At 38.9% G+C, this 23,897-nt stretch overlaps 2 protein-coding genes across 3 annotated transcripts; both read right to left on the reverse strand.

Annotated features, from left to right (window-relative positions):
• Window positions 1-619: 619 nt before the first annotated feature.
• Window positions 620-7,056, reverse strand: LOC144647794 (uncharacterized). 2 transcript variants are annotated; one of them, XM_078507493.1, is made up of 5 exons: window positions 6,938-7,056; window positions 5,906-6,047; window positions 3,802-4,142; window positions 2,644-2,841; window positions 620-2,174 (listed from the first exon to the last, which is right to left on the reverse strand). In XM_078507493.1, the coding sequence occupies exons 2-5, from the start codon at window positions 6,045-6,047 to the stop codon at window positions 1,845-1,847; spliced, it is 1,011 nt and encodes a 336-aa protein (XP_078363619.1). In that variant the 5' UTR covers window positions 6,938-7,056; the 3' UTR covers window positions 620-1,844. The 2 variants fall into 2 exon arrangements, with proteins under 2 accessions (XP_078363619.1, XP_078363620.1); XM_078507494.1 differs by having other exon boundaries at window positions 801-2,171.
• A 7,212-nt stretch (window positions 7,057-14,268) lies between these two features.
• LOC144647820 (uncharacterized) lies at window positions 14,269-23,702 on the reverse strand. Its single transcript, XM_078507532.1, has 8 exons — window positions 23,593-23,702; window positions 20,057-20,139; window positions 19,722-19,792; window positions 19,458-19,518; window positions 17,495-17,537; window positions 15,388-15,452; window positions 14,693-14,729; window positions 14,269-14,550 (listed from the first exon to the last, which is right to left on the reverse strand). Exons 1-8 carry the CDS (start codon window positions 23,696-23,698, stop codon window positions 14,393-14,395), a joined length of 624 nt encoding a protein of 207 aa, XP_078363658.1. The 5' UTR covers window positions 23,699-23,702; the 3' UTR covers window positions 14,269-14,392.
• Window positions 23,703-23,897: the final 195 nt, after the last annotated feature.

Here is a 23,897-nt window from a genome sequence, read left to right on the forward strand (position 1 = left end):
TTAAAAAAAAAAACGAGCTCAAACTTTAATCTTTCCTTAGGCACTGTAGAGTTGAAACAATAGACTTTGTCATCTTGGTTAAGAAGCCAACAGGATTTAAATTAAAGTGACAGTAAATAAGTTACGACCTCGCCAAAACTTGTCAAAGTACTAATATGTTGTTTACCTCAAAAAATTATTATTGAATACAAATGTAGTCAATTGTCAAAAAGGATTAATTCTTCTTGACGAAAATATGCAAATTTATAGCGCAGAAAGACATTGTCAGCTATTTATTACTTTTATACTGTCACTATTTCAGATTCAACAAAACGCCTGGTGAGCGGGCTTCTTTCGGAATCGCTTATTAAAACAGCTCACACGGTATGTTGTCTGCGTTCACAATGGGTGAGGCAATCTCCAGTGAGGCCCTTATTTCCCTTTTGTGACACATGCGGCGAAAGATAAGTTGAAAACCAAGTTATAACTAAGCTAAGAGGTAAAAGCCGTTTTCAATTGAGGGTTAAAACAATTACAATGGCCAAACACATCAAACGCAAAAAAGACAATGCATGCTCCAATGAGAACACAAGGCAAATACAAAACCAGCTCAAAGCGCGGGAAAACGCGACTGACCAAATCGCGATTTACTTTGGTTACATTGCACCTGATTAGTTGGGTAGGTGGCGCGAGGCTTTTAAACCAATCACAGACCTCATTCAAACAAAACCAATAACGTAATTCCGCGTTAGATTCGACGTTCGCTCTATAGACTAGCGACTAGCGTGACAAATTGGTTTCAAACCGAACCCGTCAGCAACAATTATTTTTTTTTACCTCATATGATTCGGTTGGAATCTTGCAGAGAGCTACATGGGATCCTAATTTTTCGAACCAGGAGTCTTTTTCTTTCGCAGAGTCGAACACTGTAATTTTACTCCTGATTTCTCGCACAAGGTTCGAAAAATCGTGATTCCTCTGTATACGTTCCAAACACTTGGGACATAAGGTAGCTTTTTTTTATTTTGTACCTTTTGCGTAACAAAATGATCGAAGAACTCTAAGACCTCTAAGACCTCTATACTGCTACCAACCAGAAAAAGTAAGAAGATACGTGTAGCTTAACCGTACTAATTCCGTGGTAGAAATTCATTGCTTAAATGGATTTATGTCGTCTGAATGACTGCTCTTTCAACAAAAAATGCTTTAGAGCGCCATCATATGAAATGTCGTACATGTGACTTCAAGAACCAAGTCACAGAAATCCTAACAATATGCTTTGTACTATCTTAACCTTTCGAATCACTGAGTTTGTTTGTAGTTTCTCTACCTATATATTTTTAATTTTCTATATTTCTATATATGTCTATATTTTCTATAAGGTGAAACTCGAGTAACTGTCCGTACAGTCTCTATCTTTTAATTATAGTATTCCGCTCTGCATGCATTTGCATCGAGCACTCGTACGATTATGTGAAACCATTAATATTTTGTTTATTTCTATATTTTCTATATTTAATTTTTGTTCATTATACAATTATTATTATTATTGTACAATTTTATGGCATAATTATAGTACAGTTTGTATTGTAAATTTAATGTAAATTAGTTTCTGAAAACCCTTTTTACGAGGAACCGAGATATATAATAGTGAAGTATTGTATTGTAATCCTCGGCTCGTCGACATCTTCATCGGCATTCACATAAGTGCCAAGTTTGATATGGCCTGCTTAGTCCATTGCTTTGACATTTAAGAAAAACCCAAACGTGTCTTCAATTTTATAGCTGATGTCTGTATTGTCTGTGTTGTGAAGTATACTGAACGGAAAAGCGTGAGGTTGAAGAACACTTGCACCACAATTGGTTCAATTTTCAAATGTGTACGACTGCAGGAATTCCAAAGGTCGCATGTAGTCATATACTTGTTCTATTTGCTCTGGTGTCCATACCAACATGTTCCTGGTCACGGACGGAACAGGATCAACTATTGACGAACAGTCACGAAGGTAATCTTCGGAACACGTGATCTCCAGGAAGTCGCAGATTTGGCGAAGATACTTCGATGGGTCTCGAACAAAATCTTCGCCTGGTATATCAAGAACTCTGTCTCCATATGCCTCCTTTGTTGCCTGACAATTCGTGGCTATCTTGAAATATCGTCTTATGCTGTTGTCAAGCTGCTTGGAAATATTCTGCTGAATTCAGGAAAGAACGTGTAAGGTTGGGACATGAGTAGCCTATTTTTTAAATAGGTTACTCATGGAATATTGTTAAAACATTATTCCATGGGTCTTATCCAAATTGATTCTCTCATGATCGTTGACTGATCGTAAGACTAAAAGCCCCAGTTTTCTATGAGCGCCTGCAATGGTTATCTGCCAGTAATTAGCATAAACCCTCTAGCTTTTTCGCCAATCTGACTGCCTAAGCAGGCCCTTACTGTCGAAGAAAAAGTCCCTCTTAGTACGTATGCAGTTTTTCAGGGTTTTTTTTTTCGAAAGAAAAGGTTAAAAAAAAATGAAAATCAGTTTTATAGATATTCGATGTTTAATAAACCAGCCACTGTTCTAAAAACTTCAAGCCTTATTTCGTCAGTTTTATAGTTCAATACCGTTTCACTTTTTCGCTGTATCGAATATGATTGTTCTTATCATTCTTACTCACCTTCTCTGAGTGTTGTTCCGTTCTTAAGTCTTTTATCAGCCTCATAGCCATTGTGGCTATGTTGTCAAACGGATTCCTGATCACGTGAATAAATTTTGCCTTGACGTTATAGTTATCTTCCAGCTCTTTCAGATACGATCTGCCAGTCTCCCTGGCTAAGTGTGACGCTGTAAACCAACCAACCTTGTCACCGAGAACCTGTTAGGATACAACAATCACGCAAGTTTATTTTATTTTATTTTTTTTTGTCTAATTAATCTCCCAAACCAGCAAGCAGTTCAAGTAGTAATGTAAAAAAGTACTTCTCAGAAAAAGAAATATCGATTTAGTCTGTTCCACTCGCCGTTTACTCGCACTACATGTGTCGTGTCTTTTGATAAAATGCACGTGGGCGCGGTTGGCAACGTAACTTTGAACAATTCCGTGTTTTGCGTGCACGTGACATTTTGATTTTGGGAACGAGTATTTTTTGACTTTGTAATTAGATTTGGAGTGGTTAGTTAGTTCGCGAAGTTCGCGAAGAAAGTTGCGAATTTTCAGAGAATTTCGAAGCAAAACGTAGAACGAAATGTAGGGCTGGCGTTGACACGCGTGGCTGTAGAGATGTACGTTAGCTAAGAAACTCTGGTGCGGGTAGCCACCGACTGGATTAGCCGTAAAATTCAGAACATGTATTAAGTCTAAAGCGATAATTGCTGTCGTTTTTGTCGGTTTTTGCTTGTTTGTTTTGTTTTGTTTTTAAAATTTTGAAAGGCATTGGTTAACTTCCTGGCTGCCTCTAATAAACTCCAAATAAGTAACTGGCATCGAAAAGAAAGTCACTTTCAGTTTATGGTATGACATGTGACACTCGCAGGCTTTGACATTACATTCCACGTGGTAAGTAAGTGAGGCTTTGAAACAGTGGTAAGGTTTCCAGCGCTGGCTGATGATTTTTTGTTGTGATCTTGGTATGTACCACACTGACAGGGCATAAACGGGTACTGGAAAACAGTTTCGGTGACCTGACAAAATTCTGAGATGGACTAGAATCCCATTCAGGATAAGTAACAATATTCCGGGCTGCTTCATGCTACAGAAACCTAAATTACAAGCCAACCTGTCGAGAAGCTATACTTCAAGGACGTTTCCTTACATTTATTTTTACAGCCAAGTTACCTTGAGTGTCTGATCAAATGTTCCTTGCCACTGATTTGGTACTTTGTATCCAAGATGTGAATAATTAGAAGCATTTCCTTCGGTCGTCTGCGATCGTCTTCCTTTAGTCGCAAGTTTGTATGAGCGAGAAGTGATTGCATCAAACATCTTTGTCTTACTCCATTCAGGATGACTTCTGTAAGCTCCAATTAAATTCATTTCGTTTGCAAGCATTATATTTGGATGTGCATCCAGAAGCGCAGAAACCAGCGTGTGGCGACTTCTGGGATAGCCAATGAAAAGCAGCACGGTGTCTACGTCATCATATGCAGCTTGCAGCCTTTGGAAGTCGGCTTCACGATCTGAAAGAAAAAAAACACAGAATGCTGAGTTTGTAATCATTTTGATTGAAGCCTTTTTATAGCTTTGCGCATCCTTAGGTGTTAAGAATCTAATAAATTGTAATAATTTGGTGATTTGATATTTAACTCGTTGCCTCGGAGATTTGACTAATTTACCGCTTTATTGCATTGCGGGCGCATTTTCACACGTGAGTGAAAAAGGAAGACATCTTGTTTTGCGAGAGGTTTGTGAAACCTCGTGGTTCAGTCTAGCGAAATCAAATGGTAAAAATTACGTCTGTGTGTATGGAATCTTTTGGATTTTGACTGTTCTATCGATTGAGAATATTAGGCTAATTGAAAAGTTCTGTAAATTACCAATTATTTTGCTTAATATTCCAGAATTGCAGAAAACAAACGACTTAGTACGCACCTTTCTTGCACTCGGAAAGGAGCGACTGCTCTGCTTGCTATAACCAAACTAAGCAACTACAATCCCGGCCAAAACTTTTAATACGATTAACGAAAGATTACAGTTCATTTCAGTGTTCGCCAATCCAAAGTACATTTATTCCCCCTCTCCCATATTCAATGTATCATGTTAGATATTGACATTGCGGTAATCACAGCAAAAAAAAAAAATGAAAACACAAGTTGTCTCGACAGGTTTTGTCCGGGATTGTAGGCCTGGAGTATTGATACTTTCGGAGCTTTCAATCCGAAGATATTGTCTGGTTGTTCCAACACTTTGCCAGTAAACAGATGAACTCCAGCCGAGAGAGACAACTAGCTTCTGGTGGTACTTGACAAACAATTGGCTGAATTTGCAACTGTCATTTAATGTTGGTCATTAGCAGCAATTTTAAATTGAGAGCACTCTTAACCAGTTGAAACGTTTTTCTGGGTTCACATTATCAGTGAGAAGTGTTCAGAGTAAACATGCTTAAAAGAAACACGTTTAAGCTTAAGTTCACAAATAAGTTCATAGAACCTCATTTTAGCGAGCCTCTATATATAACGAAGTTCTTGGCATAACGAACGATATTTTTCCCCCCAGTTATAGTAAATATATATACCCCGATATAACGAAATCTCGTTGTAGCGAACATATATTTTCAGTCCCTTGGCCTACTGTCACTGTCTATAATTGCACTTAAACCAAAAAATGGAGGTTGAAGTTGCTATTACATTTATTCTGTACTTTAATCTTACTTGACAAGCCCTTCAAACACTTTCTTTTCCTTCCCGTTGCTCGCACTATCTTAACGTGCTTCGTCTGACCTCGATCGAGACAATCTCGTGAGGTAGTTTCAGTCATGCTCAGAATATACATGTTTTGTTCATGATTCGCGGCATGCATGGTCTGTAAACACTTTTCACAGTATCCGAATCGTGTTTCATTTGTAACCACACTAAAATTTTTCTGTCTAGTTTGAATGCTGTTTTAGCCGATAGCACTTGTAAATAATGGACTCTCCAGAATCATAACCTCACTCCAAGCAATGACAAACATTGACCGATATTGCAAAAAAATGAAAGAAAACAAGTTGATTTTCTTTCTGGCCGCGGCAGTGAGATTATATGTTAACTCAAACGTTTTAAAACTTTTTGTCTGTCTACTTAGAAAATTAGTTTTACAGTAAAACTAATTTTCTAAGTAGACATCAGTGATGAATAAATTTACTGATCCTGGAAATAATACAAGCTGGAAATGTACGAAACTGCCATATACTTATTTAGCTTTTGCAAAAGCAAATGAATTAACGAAGAAATTCCGAACTTACCAATTTCCGCGCTATTATCTGAAACGGTTTCTTCCTGAAGTAGACGTTTTCCAGCGTTGGTGAAGTACACAACGATACCAGCCAGTATCAAAACGAGTACAGTGAACTTAAGCACTCTCTCAATTGCTCTTCTTCGACACATCTAAAGCAATAGGGGAAAAAACTGAACAAGGTAAACAAGAAACCCTAAAACTTGCGATCGATGGGCAATAATTATTTAGAGGCTAACTCATTTGATCTATCGTATATATAAAATTCTCCATGCGTGAATTTTCGGTCACCTCTGTCCATCAGATCTATATAGTTCTCCCCCCTATGAGTTGGACGGAGCTCTAGAACACCAAACATTCAGTAAGAATTTTACACTACACTCTTTCTTCTAGATAAGAATATAGTTTTATAAAAATATCGAGGCTGAAATTTGTGAATTTTTAAGAATATTTTAAGAGTAAACCCGAGGCTGAAATTTTGAAAAGAATATAATTTTGAGTTAAAAATTTGTAAATACCATACAATATTAAATATGTTATTAACAGAACCGTATAAAATCCTTTATTACTTAACAAGCCAACAAAACTTGACGATAAAAAACGTGAACTAGGCAAATGTTCGATGCTTATGACAGTTCGATGAAAGGCACATTTATTACATAATTCACGAAAGACATAATCTTAACGGTATTATTTAAGAATGTTCATATGAATATTTCCAGCCTAAAATCGGCAGGAAAATGTGAATATTCAGCCTGGGTCGGAAAAACAATATTCTTATAAAATAAAAAGAGTGAGTTTATAGATCGGATTAGTTCATTTTTTTAAAAAAAAAATGGAACAACACAACGTTTAGTCTTGAATTTGGCTTTCTGGCGCGTAGCTGTTCGCGCGCCGCACGTACGAACAGCAACGCTCGAAAACGGCGAACTGAAAGCCAACCTGCAAAGCTAACATAAATTAATCGCAGAGACAAATATTAACACGTAAAAAATCAGCACAGGTAAAATCAACTTTAAGAAAAGGAGAGGTGAAGACTTACATTAAATTCGAAACGAGTTGTCAACTAAAGCTTCAATTTCCCAAAGAGCAACCGGTGGATTCGTCTAGAGTATCTTTCTACGCCATATGAATGAACATGAGAAGTTAACGCTTCGTGGCATGAATTTCTTAAAAGCACTATTCACCACCTAGCAACATGTCTCAAAACTCTAAAAAATAACACTTCTTTAAGCTGCGGGTTACTGTCAAAATAGCACGATTCCGCAAAAAAATGGCTCAAACTACCACTAAGGAATACGTCCGTAAGTTTAGTGTTGGACGTTTATTTGCGTTTCAAACGTGAAATAAACTTTCCGTGATATGATTTTCCATTTGTACAAACTGTAAGTCGGCACAGTTTGTCGCATATATATTATTTAGCTGTAAATTCCCGCTGAGTGAAATGGCTTTCAGTACTTGCTTACACTTCTGTGATTACGATGTGATTTGAAACTTTTGCAGCGAGTTTTCTGGCACGAACTTAAATCGCATCAGTCGACGCGCTGAAATTTGATGTATTAAATCAGGCCTAACCGTTATCGAATTTGGCTTTTAATTTATAACACTGAAATGTAAATTATTTATTTGCGAAGGAAGAGAAATGAATTTTAAAGTTTGCACCGGTCATTGTTAGAGTTATCACGTTTTATCATTTTCCCCTCGATTGAATTATTTCATTTTATTGAGATTTTATTGTAAACGTTTTAGTGCGCTGTCTAATTTGGTGTTTCGGATTGGAAGTAACAATTTTTCTGCATGTATGATATTATGTTTGCAAATCGCAAATTAGTATGCGATTCACACGTTTTGCTACCACAATTATATGAACTAGAATAACAAATATTTGAAATTTAACATTAACAAACATTGAAAATGTACAGGACACGCGATAAGTAATACGTTTCTTCTATATTTGAAATAATTAATCGTAATTTGTCCCTATATAGACTTTTTCGTATGAAATTCTGTCGCAATGATATTTGCTGTTCACCGTTTCCAACGATACCAAGTTGGAGCGGGAAATATGTTGGCGAAAGTGAGAGTAAATACATCTGACAAACTGATCCAAGTTCGTCCGATCCGTTTTTAACAAACGACAAATATTTTTTTAAGTTTATATTTGCCATGTCATAATTGTCTCCAAATATAGCTAAAAAGACATCTGTGATACTTTAAAACTACATAAACCTCCCCCTCTAACGAAAATGTGTAAATTTGTAGTCGAAGTGAACGAGACAAGATTTTAATGACGCTTTATTCACGAGAAATGCATTAAAACAATTCAATTCTTTCAAAACAACTGAACGAACAATTAAATGAATTTAAAATTTAAAAGGCTTGACATATTCCAGCAGAGTTTTTAAACAATAATTTTTGTCCATCTTCGCTTCAGAGTGCGCTTGCGCATGTTCCTGTAATCGGAATGATTTTGGCCGCTTTAACGAGTCCCGGCTTCCAACATTATAATACTATTAGGTTTATAGATGTATATATAGAATTTTTCATATACATTTTACTGTAATAGGCCTTATCATGGTTTTCGACGCCATTTTGACGAATAGGCAAAGCGGGTAGAAATTACAGTGTTTGTATGGGAATACGACGGCAAATATTTTCTACAAAAATTGAATATTGCACAACTTATGAATTGTAAAGTTAATATGTTTAATTCGCCGAGTTTGAAGGATGTAGCTGGCTAGAAAGCGTTCAGGGACATTTTTCATTTTCCCATACATTTGTCAATATTTTTTCCGGGACGCATGATTGACGCGGTTCGCGGGAAAAACTATTGACAAATGTATGGAAAAATTAAAAATGTACCTGAACGCTTTCTATCCCAGCGACAACTTTCAAACTTGGCAAATAAAAACTTTTGCCAAGCATCTTAGACTTTACAATTCATAAGTTGTCAACAATTTTTGTAGAAGATATTTGCCGTCGGATTCCCATACAAACACTGTAATTTCTACCCCCTTTCCCTTTGTGGGTATTGAGGAATTTGAGGGCCACAATTTTATATGTGTTTTCCACTTCTACATGTGTAGTGTTTGTTACTTATGCCTTACCCTCCCCACCCCCCATGTATATATTACCTAGCATGACACTGGAGCTTTGATGATTAAATGTACACGAGTGTAATGGCGTTGTTCTCTTTCTAACTTGGTTAAATCCGGATCATCCACGGTTAAATCCGCACATCCACTACATTTTGGCGACGAGGACGGTCGTTGGTAAAGTTCCTCTGCGATGGCAAGTGTATATTTGAGCGATACACAAGGTTTAAAGCCATTTGACTGTACCGAAACCGCTGGTATTTCTGCACGCTGGGAAAGATGGCTGCGAGCTTTTGAATTGCTTGCTGTGGGTAAAGGAGTCAAGAATGTCGATCAGAAGAAGGCTTTATTGCTGCATACTGCTGGTTTAAGTGTTCAAGATATTTATTTCACGTTGAACGAAAAAGAAGGAACGGATAGTTATCAGGAAGTGAAGGCGACCTTGAATAAATATTTCAAACCGCAATCGAATGTTCCGTATGAAAGGCTTTGTTTTCGTGAGACGAGTCAACTGGCCAACGAAACCATCGAACAGTTTGTGACCAGATTGAGACAGAAAGCCCAAACCTGTGAATTTGGAGACGGCGCTGCTGTGGATGAACAAATTCGTGATCAAGTGATTAGCAAGTGTTTGTCACACGAACTCCGTCGAAATTTACTTCAGAATGGTCGAGCCTTGACACTGCCACAATTAAGAGAAATTGCCCGGTCTATGAAAGAACCTGAGAAACAGGCACGTTCAATCGAAGGAGCAAGTGGCGAGGTCAGTAATGAGGTGAATAGTGTGAGTGGAAGGTCTGATTACAAAGGAGATGCGAGCACAAGGAATGTCAAATGTTTTTGTTGTGGAAATGTGGGACATAAAGCAAATGATCACCGATGTCCAGCGAGAGGGAAACAGTGCAGATGGTGTAAGGGAACTGGACATTTTGAGGCTGTGTGTAAAACTAAGAAGAAACAAAACACTGGTCGTGGAAGTGGAGGAGCTAGAGGACCACGAAGACCAGATGCCAGAAGAAAGGATGGTCCGCCTCACCATGTAAGGCAAGTAGAAGCTGAAGATAAGCAGAGTGATGACAGTGAATATGCCTTTGGCATTTCAGACGATTGCAATGTTTCAAGTGATGGCAAAATGTCTGTGAAAATAGGAGGTTTGCCAGTAACAATGATTATTGATTCGGGTGCTAGTTGCAATGTCATAGGTCGTAATGTGTGGGAGTACCTGAAAGCAAATAAGGTTGAATGTGTGTCGAGCAAGGTGTCCAAGAAGTTATTTGCATATGGTAGTAATCAGCCATTACAAGTTGCAGGAACATTTACTGCAGAAGTGTCTGTTGGAGAGAGAGTGTTGAGTGGGGTCGAATTTGTTGTTATTGAAAATGAGGGACACGCCCTCCTTGGGCGAGAAACTGCCATTGCCTTAGAAGTTTTGAAGCTGGGTCCTCAAGTTAACTCACTAAAGGTATCTACGGATGGAGCAGAAGGGGTACCAAGCATTTCTGAAAAATGTCCCGGATGTTGTGAAGGTATTGGCAAATTGAAGGATTTTCAGTTAAAAGTCCCAATTGATTCAGAGGTACAACCCATTGCACAACCAATTAGACGAGTTTCATACCACCTTCGTGATAAGCTGAGTGACAAACTGGATGAACTTGTTAAGCTAGACATAATTGAGAAAGTGAGTGGTCCAAGTTCGTGGGTATCACCAGTGGTAGTCGTACCCAAGCCCTCAGGTGACATGCGTTTGTGTGTCGATATGCGTCAAGCCAACATGGCAGTAAAGCGGGAACGTTACCCAATACCCACCATCGATGAAGTTTTACAAGATTTGAATCAGAGCAAGTTTTACAGCAAATTGGATCTCAACTCTGCCTACCATCAGATAGAGCTGTCATCTGAATCAAGAGATATTACTACATTTTGCACACACAAGGGCCTGTACCGATATAAGCGACTCATGTTCGGTAGAAGTTGTGCGCCTGAGATGTACCAGAAGGTTCTCCAGCAAGTTCTGCAGGATTGTGATGGCGCCCATAACATCCTTGATGATGTGATAGTGCATGCAGCCACTGAGGAGGAGCATGACAGAAGATTCGAGAATGTGGTCCGAGTGTTGAGCAGCAAGGGGTTGACATTGAATCGCGACAAGTGTCAATTTAAGATGTCGCATTTGGAATTCATGGGCCATGTGTTGTCAGCACGAGGAATTGGTCCAGCGGATGTTAAAGTTAAGGCAGTTGTTGACGCCCGGGAACCGACGAGTGCTGCGGAAGTGAGGAGCTTCCTGGGACTGGTCAATTTTACTGCACGTTTTATTCCTGACCTGGCAACGGTATCTGCACCTCTCCACCAGCTAACAAAGAATGGTGAACCTTTCGTGTGGGGACTGGAGCAACAGAAATCATTTGAAGAGTTAAAGAAGCGACTGTCCAGTGCAGAGACACTTGGATACTTTGATAAGAATGCCCTAACTAAGGTGATCGCAGACGCAAGCCCTGTAGGATTAGGAGCTGTACAAGTCCAACAGCAAGGAGAAGAGCAACGAGTTATTAGCTATGCAAGCCGAAGCTTGTCCGATACAGAACGCTGGTATTCTCAAACGGAGAAAGAGGCTTTGGCAATAGTGTGGTCCTGCGAAAGATTTCATGCCTATTTGTATGGTGCTGAATTTGAACTAATGACTGCCCACAAACCTCTGGAATTTATTTTCTTCCCTAAATCCAAGACCTGTGCTAGGATCGAGCGATGGCTTCTCAGAATGCAACCTTACAGATTTACCGTGAAATACGTCCCAGGTCCCCAGAATATTGCAGATTCTTTGTCACGCCTCCTACATCCAGTGCCGCCAAGAGATGAAGAACAAACAGAGGAGTATGTGAAGTGGGTAGCTCAAGAATCAACGCCTGTTGCCTTGACAACTCGTGAAATTGTGTTAGCATCAGAAGATGACCCAGAGCTGAAAAGTGTACGAGAATGTCTCTTGAATGGAAAGTGGCATGCCATAGAATTCAAAGAGTACCTACCTGTGCGAGGCGAATTAAGTGCAATTGGAAAGCTAGTTCTTCGTTGAACTCGAATTGTGGTACCAAAGCAACTTCGTAGTAAAGTACTAAAGTTGGCACATGAAGGTCATCCTGGAATTGTATCAATGAAGCAACGTTTGCGAACCAAAGTGTGGTGGCCAGGTATCGACAAAGAAGCGGAGAAAGCTTGTAAGACCTGTCATGGCTGTCAGTTAGTATCACAACCATCTAAACCTTAGCCGATGTCACGTACATAGTTGCCTTCTGCACCGTGGCAACACCTCGCGGCTGACTTGTTGGGTCAACTGCCTTCCGGTGATTATGTCTTTGTCGTGGTGGACTACTAGAGCCGATTCTTCGAGATGGAATTTACCAAATCGACTACTTCTGAGAAGATTGTGTCAATACTGTCCAAGATTTTCGTCACTCACGGTCTTCCTTTGTCCCTAAGGACTGACAATGGACCGCAGTATGTCAGTGACTATTTCGAGAAATACTTGGAGGAGAACGGAATTGAACACAGGAAAACCACACCCTTATGGCCACAGGCCAACGGTGAAATCGAAAGACAGAACCGCAGTATCCTGAAGCGCCTGCGTATTGCTCAAGCGGAGGGTCGCAACTGGAAATCAGAGATGGACAACTTCTTAGTGATGTATCGTAGTACACCACATTCTACAACTGGGGTTAGCCCAGCAGAATTGTTGTCTGGAAGACGCATCAGAACCAAACTACCCCAACTCCAAGAGTTCAGTATTGAAGATGAAGTCAGAGATCGTGACAGTGAGCAGAAAGAGAAAGGGAAGGTGTATGCAGACAGCAGAAGAAATGCATGTGAGAGCGAGATTCAAGAAGGTGATAAGGTGTTACTGAGACAGGAGAAAGAAAACAAACTGTCAACACCATTTAAACAGTATCCCTTTACAGTTGTTCAGAAGAATGGCAATAGTGTTCTTGACGAGGCTGATGGTGTACAGTACCGTCGGAATGTGACCCATGTGAAAAAGTATCTAGAGCGTGATAATGATGTATTACCAGCCACCAGTAAGTCATCAGATGTTTCGGAGGCTCAGAGAGCAACACAAACTTCACCAAGCCAAGAGTTTAGTGAACCTGTTCCTTCTGGAACAGCAAGTGAAGACAAACCAGTGGAATACAAACATGTCATGGAACAAAGTGATGTTACTACCCTACGCCCGTCAAGAGTCAAGAGAGTGCCCTCTAGATTTCAAGATTATGTTCTAGGCTGCGTTCAGTTGGTCCCAGGGTAGAACTTTTAGATCCAGATGTGAACTGAAACTTTGAACTGAACTGGAACTATTAGTTGTTGTGTTACATTTGTACCTATGTCAGTTTTAAAATGTTCCGCAATTGTTAGTTTTGGAAAAGACATTTAGAGACATTTGCATGCCTATAAAGTTGGTTAGGTTTTATTCTGTTTTTGTTGCCTTCCAACACAACGAGTTATTCGAAGAAGGGAGGAATGTAGTGTTTGTTACTTTTGTCTTACCCTCCCCACCCCCCATGTATATATTACCCAGCATGACACTGGAGCTTTGATGATTAAATGTACACGAGTGTAATGGCGTTGTTCTCTTTCTAACTTGGTTAAATCCGCAAATCCACTACAACATGCTACCTCTAAAAACGATGACTTCTTCAGAAAATTGATTGTATTTAAATGATCATGTCCGTTCTGACAGCAAGGAAGTGTTTGTCAATTTTGTAAATGATTTCGCCGTGACTTGTAGTTGGTTGTTTTATAACAGCTACTGTACTGCAAATGTTTGTTCATGTGACCTTCAATCATGCCTCGTCGCCAGACCAGGGTCATATTGGATTTAAACGTCTGAGATGACCCTGGGCATGATTATATCCAGTAGTACGAGTCCTGCAAGTTGAATTATGAGACACAGGGCGTCAAATGGAACAGCTTTTCAGACCGTCGTTTCTCTTCCTCTGACTGGCCTCTGACTGGATAAGCGAGAACATCTTGTTCGTACAAAATGTCGACGTTGTTTGCACAAAGTTGACGTTGTTCGCACAGAGTGTCGACGTTGTTGTACAATTAAGTTGACGTTCAGTTGTTCCCGCAATGTTGTGACCAAAGAAAGAAGAAAAAAAGACAAGTCATATTTAATTTTGACATAAAATTATAAGGGGGAAGGGCAACAAACTGTGTTCACCAGGAGGGGTGAGGTGTGTGGGGGAGGAGGAGGTGTACAGGGATAATTGAGCGTAATTTTAATTCGTCATTAACATTTATTACTATAAAAGACAATCACTGTCAACATAGATTTACACTACATTCTTTGGCCTTTGAGATATGTCGAGCCGAATAGCTACAAGGAATGGTTTGCTTTTAAATTCCAAAGTCTTTCATCGCTTTTCACTGTCATGACAAGATCTTTGGCTTTTTGGCCAAAGAGGTGACACCTCGTCCCAGATAGGACTCCAGCGTCTGTTACTGGCGTCACCGGTTTGACCGGGCGCACTGCTCGCGTCCCATTTGCTCGTTCTTTTCTTTGTTTTCTCTCCTGTAAGGAAATGAGAAGTAAATTATTCAAACCTTAAAGTCTTGCTTCCCGTATTTCTCCGTTTTCGTAGATTAAAAATTTAGTATTTTACTCAAGGGTATTAACAAGTGTATTAAAATGTACGTCAGAATTGTACATGTACCTGGAACAGGTTTCTTTATCCCTGATACAAACTCAACCTTCAAGAAATATATGAACAAACAAAAATAATAAATAGATAAATACTATAAAAAAGGCACGATAAACCCTCCTCAAATGTAATCAAACAGGACCGATTAAGTAGACAAAGTCTAAGTTAGGTTTGGTTTATGGCTGAATTTAGCCTGTCCAAACGGGGACTCTGTAAACCACAGGAATTTGGAGGAACGGGCCTAATTGTGTTTTTACAACGTGAATGAACCGCAGTTCACGCAGGCGTTTTAGGACGTACGTTGTGTAGAAAGTGTGACTATTAAACGGTTTCTTAATTTCTCTAATATACTCGGGCGTCTGCAGAGTTTACTCTTCCTAAGAACTTCCTTAAGAATTCGCTAAGACAAACCCAAAGCGTTAACTCTAAATTTCTGAACATTAAGCACTTTACAGTTAAACACAACGTAAATCTTTAAGAAATCTTACTGCAGTCAACAGTAAACACTGACAATGAATAACCGACACTGTTCCTGATAACGAACACTCATTACTAAAACCTGCAGCCTAGCTAATTTTCCCCATGACTTCGACAAAGAAATTTGGAATTGCCTTTACAAGATGATACATTGTAGATTCCATTACTTTACCCTTTGCCACATATACTGTGGAAAAGTCGAACAGTTGCATAAGCAAATTACTTCTTACTTGAGTTCTGGCTTGTATCGCTTTTTCTTTCTTCTTTCTTTTGTATGCTTTAATCTGTGCTTTTGCTAAAAAAGTAAAATGTAGCATTTACATTGAAAGAAATAGAAAACGGCGCGACGGTACCGTTAATAATTCTATCACAGGGTGCAACGAAATGTAATGCGAATAGAAAGTGAACAAGTGCATGACAAGGAAATATAACAACATTAATTAGCGGCTCATAGCGTTAGCCGCTTCCTAATCGATAATTTTGTATTCAACTTGTTCCTACTTGGGAAGTGCCTTTATTCTCAGCGCATGCAAAACGCATTAAAAAGCCTGTTATTAACAATAGAATGATGTAGTATATATTAACAAGAGACCAATGAAAATAGAGAACCCAAAATGGGTGACGCTTAAAGTACGTAGAAAAAGGCGCCACTATGTTGCCCAGCGCAAGTATGTCTGAGGGATTTCTGTTTGGTTCACACGTTTTTTAAACCGTTAAATTGATTTTATGGTGCTATAACGTGCTAAATTTCTCTAAACTTTGCTAGAAATGCACTTTCTCACACTACAGTAAAAGTTGATGAAGATTTCATATAAAAATGTAAAAAAAAATTCTTTGAAGCATTTCAGTGGAAAACCCTGGAAAGGCGACCGTGATTGAATGGCCATTCCTCCAAATCCCGGAAAAATCTCGGTTTAGCATAATAATTATAAGGTTAAGTTTATTTTAATCAACCAGCACAAATCAGGTCTGGATGGATTAGGTAGGTGTACTCGTTCTTCAGCTGTCATCTGTTGTAGCAAACATTTCTTTTCATATTGAGTGACGCGCATTAAACCTCATTTTGAAAATGTCAGAGACATTGTGTGGTCGAAAACGTATCGGAGTACATCCTGACGACCTATCGAAGCTTTTTACCAACTCACAAAGATCATCAATGAATTTGGCGATCTTTTTACTGAAGCACTTTTGTATCGGAGTACATCCTGACGACCTATCGAAGCTTTTTACCAACTCACAAAGATCATCAATGAATTTGGCGATCTTTTTACTGAAGCACTTCATTACGGGCGCATGCGAATTATGAAAGACTGTTATTGACACGAAATTTTGTATGTTTCACTATTATAGCTCCTTTCTCGCCCAGTCGAAGGAAGACTTTTACAACTTCACGCAGGCGCGCAACTCGCAAGGCCATGAATTTGTCGAACCAACGATAGAAAAAAAAACACCTTTTAAGTTGGCATCGAAAGACTTTTTTCGAAAGATAGTACGAATGGTAACGCAACTCGACTAATGCCTGCTTAGTAACGGATAGCCACTGGGTCCTAAGGCGTTGTTCCCATCAGTTTAACCAGGCAAAAGGGGGCTTATTTGCGAGTAAGGGAACATTCATTATTTATGCCAGGGGGTGGACTGGCAAGAATTGAGGGGGGGGGGGCATGAAAAATCCATGATGTTCTGAGGGGGGTCACCTTCAAATGTTGCAGACAAAGAGGTGGGCCATCTGTTTTCTTATTAACACTTCTATTCAATTATGATCGTGTGTATTACAGTATTAAAGTCAATACAAAAAACAGTCTTGATTTCATAAAAATGATGTTGCAACGTTGTGTCCAGATCATGTTTGGCGGAATATAACTGGCACCAGGGAAGTTTCCTCCGTATTGTTTTCACTCTCCGAGGACACTGAGCTACTGTGGTGCACAATAGCGATGTCCCCCTCACTGTTATATTCAGGCAAAAATTTTGCCATCACAGCTAACACTTACCATGCTTACGTTAAAATTTCTCAGCCATCAGTAAAAATCCTGGCATTCCTTAGCTGACAGTTAAAATACTGGACAATTCTCAGTTATCAGTTAACCCCATCCAGACCCTCAACTAGGAATCGCCGTGGCATAAACAAAGGCGTAAGCATAAGAAAAAAATTGTTTTTTCCTCTTGTGCTTACTTTTCTGTATATGTCGCAGTGATTCCTAGTGAAGACAGCATAAGAACAAATGAGTTCTTGTGATGCGCTTATGCTTATGCTTGTGCTTATTCTCAGAGAAAACCAGCCTTTGCAAGCGATAGTTATTAAATATTTGTTAAGATATTCATTTAGTGATCACAAACCTAAGTTTCCATAGTATGATTCCTCTGTCCAACAAGTAGGGCTCTATAACAAAATATGGTACAAGAAATGATTTGAGTTACAAAGCAATTAATTACATGTAAGTGAACAAGTCAAATAGTCCTGCGATGCTGTGCAATAAGCAAGTCAGGCTAATAAATACGTTAGTTAGACTGGTTTTGACAAATCTCAAAAAACATCAGGAGAGTTCATAACAAATGTTTTCCAGTCAGAAATATAACAACCACTACAAAAGTTGCCACGCCATCTGATCTGGTTGTCATCAAAACATGTTACTTATTGTAAACACCCTGATGGAACCACGGATTTACTTTTTTCTTGACGATACACAGCAAATGCAGGCTGGACTCCATTTCTGATTACCACTGGCACAAACAGCAATTGCAGCATAGTTAACATTGATTTACTTGAATTTATACTTATTATTGTAATTCTTTTTACTGGTTTGAAGGCATTGTTTTTCCCATTTTTTCCTCACCCTTGCGGAGCTCAGAGAAAAACATTGAAAGAAGTGTGCGTAACTTGTATGTACTACCTGGGCAACAAACACTGTAGCTGTACAAGCTGCTCGTCGGTAGATGTTCATGTACATATGATTCTGTACGCTCTGCAAAATTGCTCTTATAATGGAAATGCTTCCATGTTGTGTGCATGTTAACAAATAAAGAAGCCGCGATGTGCTCTGTTCTGTTGTAAAGACGAGGAAGCGGAGAGCACGAAAGAAGTGTAGGGTGAAACGCGAGCCGTAGGCGAGTGTTTCTCCCTACTTTTGAGTGCTCTAGCCCAGAAAAGAACTCGAGTATTTGTTTTATAATTAAGAAATTCATTAATTTCCCCACGAATTCGCGCATTATTTTCAAAACAAACTTTTTTCTAGCGAATAGAGTGGCGTCAGCGTCATTGTACTCGAAAATACGCAACAATAGCCAATCAAAACTTGTTAGAATGGTTAAAAGAATTTGATTGGTTGAATAAGACATCAGCTGTCAACAGCTGTCAAACCATAAGTTTGAAACCATCAAAGTTAGAAATCCAAAAACGTCAATGGAATCCGATACACGAGTTGAAGTTAGGACTAAGTAAACAAGGAGGAAAAGTAACTGTCACGAACTGGCCCATGAAAACGTCACGTTGTTAACTTGACAACTAGAAAAACAAATTGCACAAAGTTTGTGGCTGGTACTCAAAAATGCGGCCGTGCGGCGTGTTTCGCGAATCACTTACATCCATCGGATTCAAGGGAAAAATTAAAGTCGGCTGTTGTGATTGCTGTGGCCTTCCACCTATCGTGAGAAAGATCTCGAGATTGATTTTTAATTTCTGACCTCTGCTTGAATGAAGTACTTTTCGTTCAATTTCTACTTTGCAGCAGCTTTTGAGGTCCCCCTCATCTGGAATTCTCCGAAGCGGGCAGAACAATCATAGTTTGTGCTCACGGCGACGAATAATTATTTTGATTTTTTTTTTTAGTTCGTTATGAGTGCCCACTTCGCTCGTCCACGGATCATTGTGTTTTCCGGCTGTGCTCGCCGGTGGAAAGGAGACGCAGCCGTCATCTCGAGGTAAAGAAGAAGAAACGAGAAAGAGGGGAGTGGTCGGGGGGCACCCCAACTGGACCGATAAAGACACTGTAGCCAATCAGAGCGCGCGTTATATGAAAACTTAATTATAATATTGTATATTCTGTGAAACATATTAAACTCCTCACATGTTGATCAATGGGTGGTTTCTTCAATAAACGAAACAATCACCTGCAAAGTATGCAGGACAAAAATGGCCCCGTCATTTTGAAAGCTAAGTACATTCTTTTCTTTAGTCATGACACCTTCAGTTACATCCGATAGAGAGCTCAAGCAGTCTGTTATAACTTGAACTATGTATTACATGTATAGTATACAGTATATGAGACCAAAACGACCACTGTACATCGAAAAATGTTCTTACCTTTGGATAATTACTCCCAGTTTCATCAATATTATATTTCGACACCAGCCTCTCATACAAACTGAAATTGCAATAACTGTCAGTTATTGAACTAAAAAAATACTTATCACAGTATCAAGTATTTTGTCTTGTACTAAAAACTGATATTAGGCAACAAGAAGGGAATGGAGAGCGTTTGAAGGTCCTTACACAAACTATCATACACTGGAAGTCTCACCATATGCTTGCAATTATACATGTACCTTAATGCAATCACATACCCACCTTGGGTTTCTGAATTTCCTCGTTTTTTGTACACTATTTATATCAAGTCCAATGTTCTCCAGAATCTTGTTCTAACAAGAAGAAAAATACAGAATATTTTTGGTTACCTTTCGTAACAGAAACTGCCAGATTTTAAACTGGTAAACCTGCTATCTCCGAATAGACCTTGCCACCAACCCCCTGAAGTATCATACGGTGATTTTAATTTGAAACAACACTCTGCAGTCTTTTTGTGAAGAGATAATGAAAGAGCTTATGTGCAGCATGTCACCCTGGTAAACCCTTGCACAATTTTCTGTTGACTTATAACAGAAAATGTTTTTTTTTTTAAATACCTGAAGTTTGTTAGAACAGCGACTGGCAGGTTCTGGTGGCAACTGTGGTATCGCTATTGCGTTTGATGTTGCGGCAGCAGGGTCTCTAGTTAAAAAGAATAAGAATTCAAATTAATTAGTGTGTGAAACTGTGTGCTCATATTAGTTCTATATTATGTTCTTCTTATGGTAGAGTTTAAAAGGTGATAGATAGACTGCCATTGATTCGCCATTAATTAATGAACTGAAAACGAGAAAATTTACGCAAAAAAATTAACAGGTAAACGTTTGTTTGTTCTTTAAAATATACAAAATGGCGGAAAACATTGCAACCCTGACGCAACCATAGAATAGACTATCACCTGCGTATAAAAAATATTGGGGGTAACCCTGCGATGGACTAGCATACCATCCAGGGGGATTAGAAATACTTCTTGTCCCTTCATGCTACTGAAACCGGGATAAGCTCCGCTCTGATGGGCCACTAGGCTCGAACGTAGACTTAACCTTTTAACTTTTTTTACGTCTAAAAAAAGGTTGCGAAGAATGTATTTGCATTATTTACAGTGCATTCATGATCTCAAATCTGATCGTGTACACAAAGACGCCAAGATAACTCTACGTTTGGGATTCGAGGAAGCTACGGAAGCAGCATGCAATTCGGATAAACGAAAGTTTTGAATCGTCCAACGACTGAAGAGGCAGACGACTCCAAGAGGTATCCACTAATGAAATGGTTAAGTGGAAACACTCGCCATCTTGAAAGTTATCATAGGTTGTTTAACCATGGACTGAACCACTGATATTTGGGCAAAGCATGCAAGATATATGAACAAAGCAGGTTATAAAACAATGGCGCTAGCTAGAGTGAATCATGTTATGCTGTGAACAATGAAAAAAAAAAATGATGATACTACATTATTGTTTGTGTGCCTATAGTTGATCACATTTACCCTTCACGATTGCTCGGAGTTACTTCGAGTAACTGTTGAGCTCATTCTGCGTGAGTAGCTCCGAGCTTGCTCTGAGTCACTCTTGACGATTGCTCTTAGTCGCTCGTGAGCTTACTCAGAGTTACTATTGAGCAGGATTGCAATGAGTCACTCTTCAGATTGCTCTAAGCTTGCTCTGAGTTAGTTTGAATCAACCCTCAGATTGCTCTGAGATTACTCTTCCTTCGTTTTTTTTTTTTGTTTCAATTGACACCTGTTGTTTAGTCGGAATCGACTGGTTCCAATATCTCCTGTCCTTGTATTCAGTTTGCGCGTACGCTCAAGGGTCAAATTTGCGCAAATCATTTGCAGGGCTACTATCTGGTCGGCGGGAACTACCCATCCCACTTTGATCACTTGCGCCACGTGGTTAAGTCAATAAGATTGTTTGAACAAATGCAAAACGAAAATGGAATAAATGTATTATTTGGATTGTACGATATTGTTAGCAAGTCCTAGCTAGGCTTAGCTATTCACATTTGAAATGTACGGAATTTTAATTTATCCTGTATTATAAGCAACCCAATTAGATATGATTTGTAAACACCACCCGGCAAACTAAAAGGGTCAGGCAAAAGTTTGATGTTCAAACAAAGCATGTTATTGAATGGGTATAATGGGCCATTTTTGAGTAGAAGTGTAATATTTTTAGCAAACGTTTCCAAAATAAAATAAGGTTTCACTACCTGGGAATTTAGAATAAAGATTCTCTCTTCGACCAGCCACAAAACCGAATATGCTAGTTACAATAATTATATGAAAGTGCATAAATCTTGACATACACATGGTTTGTAAGCCGTTTATTTTATAGCGCGAGTGAAACTGCTCTCAAACATACAAGAAGACAAAGCGATATTGATGCAAATGTTTTTTATTGGTACTAGCTTTTAATTCTGATATGGTCTAATATTGGCGAAGGTCTTGTGTTTATTACTCAAAGTGTAGCAATACCCGGAGCTCACGGGTAAAACACTTAATAACAGAATTATTCTTCATAACGTTATGGTAACGTTACGATGGCAAGTGTATGACGAAAAAGTAATACTCTGCAAACACTCGAAATAGCTGAAGGTTGATGTATGAATAAAGAGTAGGAGTAGGTGTGAGGAATTTAAACAGATATCGTACAATAAGTATACCAGAAATCTTAACACCTACCCCACCTCTGGTGCTTTTTAAGACTCTTCAGTACGGTAGAAGATAACGTTGACGAACGTACTCGTCCTTTTACGGAAACGGTCATTTGCTTTTAAACGATAATGGTGACCATAAAAAAGGGGTAGAAGATTCGGCTTTCGACCTGACTGTTTAAACCATCTTTCCTGCCTTCGTTAATCTGAACTCAATGCGTATATCTCTGTGTGTGCCATATAAGGTTTGAAACCAAACCTATATAATCACTATTATGCGGTTCAGAGTCTTATATATAGCACAACAAACCTGTAGCGACCGGTGTGGCGACCTTTATGTCGTTACATGTTTTAAAACTAAACCTGATTTCACTTTTTGCTTTCGGCTTTTTAATTCACCTGGCTTTACACATCCCTTCATCCTTTTTGACGTTTCATTTTATATTCCCACCAACCTAGCACGCCCCATCCCCCTCCTCATTTTTTTTTTCATTATCATTCTACGGTTGCGTTCTGGTTGCCATGTTTTTCCTATGACTGAGATCGGCAGCCATTTTGAATATTAAGTGATCCCTTGGGTACCCGGCCTTACTACTTTCATTCCGCGTTGAAACACAATAAGCCCTCCAATCAACAACCCGCTGGTATTCATAAATGTAACCACCCACGATGCCTAACTTGTTCATTTCTCCGGGATTTCTCTAGGAAGGCCTATTATATATCCTCGTTGATCGGCCTTTGTCTTCACAGTTCGTGTATACTCTTTAAAGAAATACATACATAATGAGAGCAAGGGTCCTGCGCGACCTTGAGCTGACATGCATGAGCATGCAGTTTTACGTAAAACAAAAAATAAAATACGACTTTTCCTTGTACTGTAAGTATACCTATCCCATTTGTAACTAAACATATTAGTTCTTGAACGTTGCCTCTTTGCCTTTATCAAAAGCAAATCGTTGACAAAAGCATGATACAAAATTAAAGGGACCGTGTCACGGATTTTAGCCAAACTTAGGCATAGGAAATGACCATCAAATTTGTTTAAATGTATAAAATAACCTCTTAACACAGTGAAGGAATATTTAAATAACACACCAAATGCAAAAGAAGGTACGGATGCCGTAAGTGTCGAAGATTGAAACGGATTGCGATGTGGGCTTTTGAAATATGGTCCGGCGGAACAGTTTTCAAAGTTAATCTTGTCTGCTTCTAACTTTAATTTATGACGCCCGGGAGACACATTTAGCTGCAAGGAAGCTATGGTTTTGTCATTTAGTATCAAAGAATTAATTTCTTTGCAAACATTTAGTTTCATAGGGAATATTTGGCAAAATTTAATAACATAAGATTCCTAGCCGTGACATAGTCCCTTTAAGCTTACTTGTTTTGACTCTGGCTTGATCAATATAAGGTTTTGACAAAAACATCGGTTTACCTTCACTGACTTTGCTTTCCACTTCATCATCGGAATCTTCAATATCACTTTCACTAAGTGGATAATCCACAAGAGAGTTTAACGACCCTATTCTTGGGTTTTCCATACCTTAGTTTCTTTGTCAAGACTGGCGTTTAAAAAAAAAGGCTTCAAAAAATAACCGTATTTCCGAGCTCTTGGATAATGGTAACTGAAATATGTTTTTTTTCCTATAGCCTAGTAAACCTCACGAAAGGGGCTTCTGATTGGTGCAGCGTGTTAATTTTGATTGACAAGTATATTTTTTTTATTCGAGCAAACAATTT

The sequence above is a fragment of the Oculina patagonica genome, chromosome 4 (genome assembly GCF_052425735.1).
Source record: "Oculina patagonica isolate OP01 chromosome 4, crgOcupat, whole genome shotgun sequence".
NCBI lineage: Eukaryota > Metazoa > Cnidaria > Anthozoa > Scleractinia > Oculinidae > Oculina > Oculina patagonica.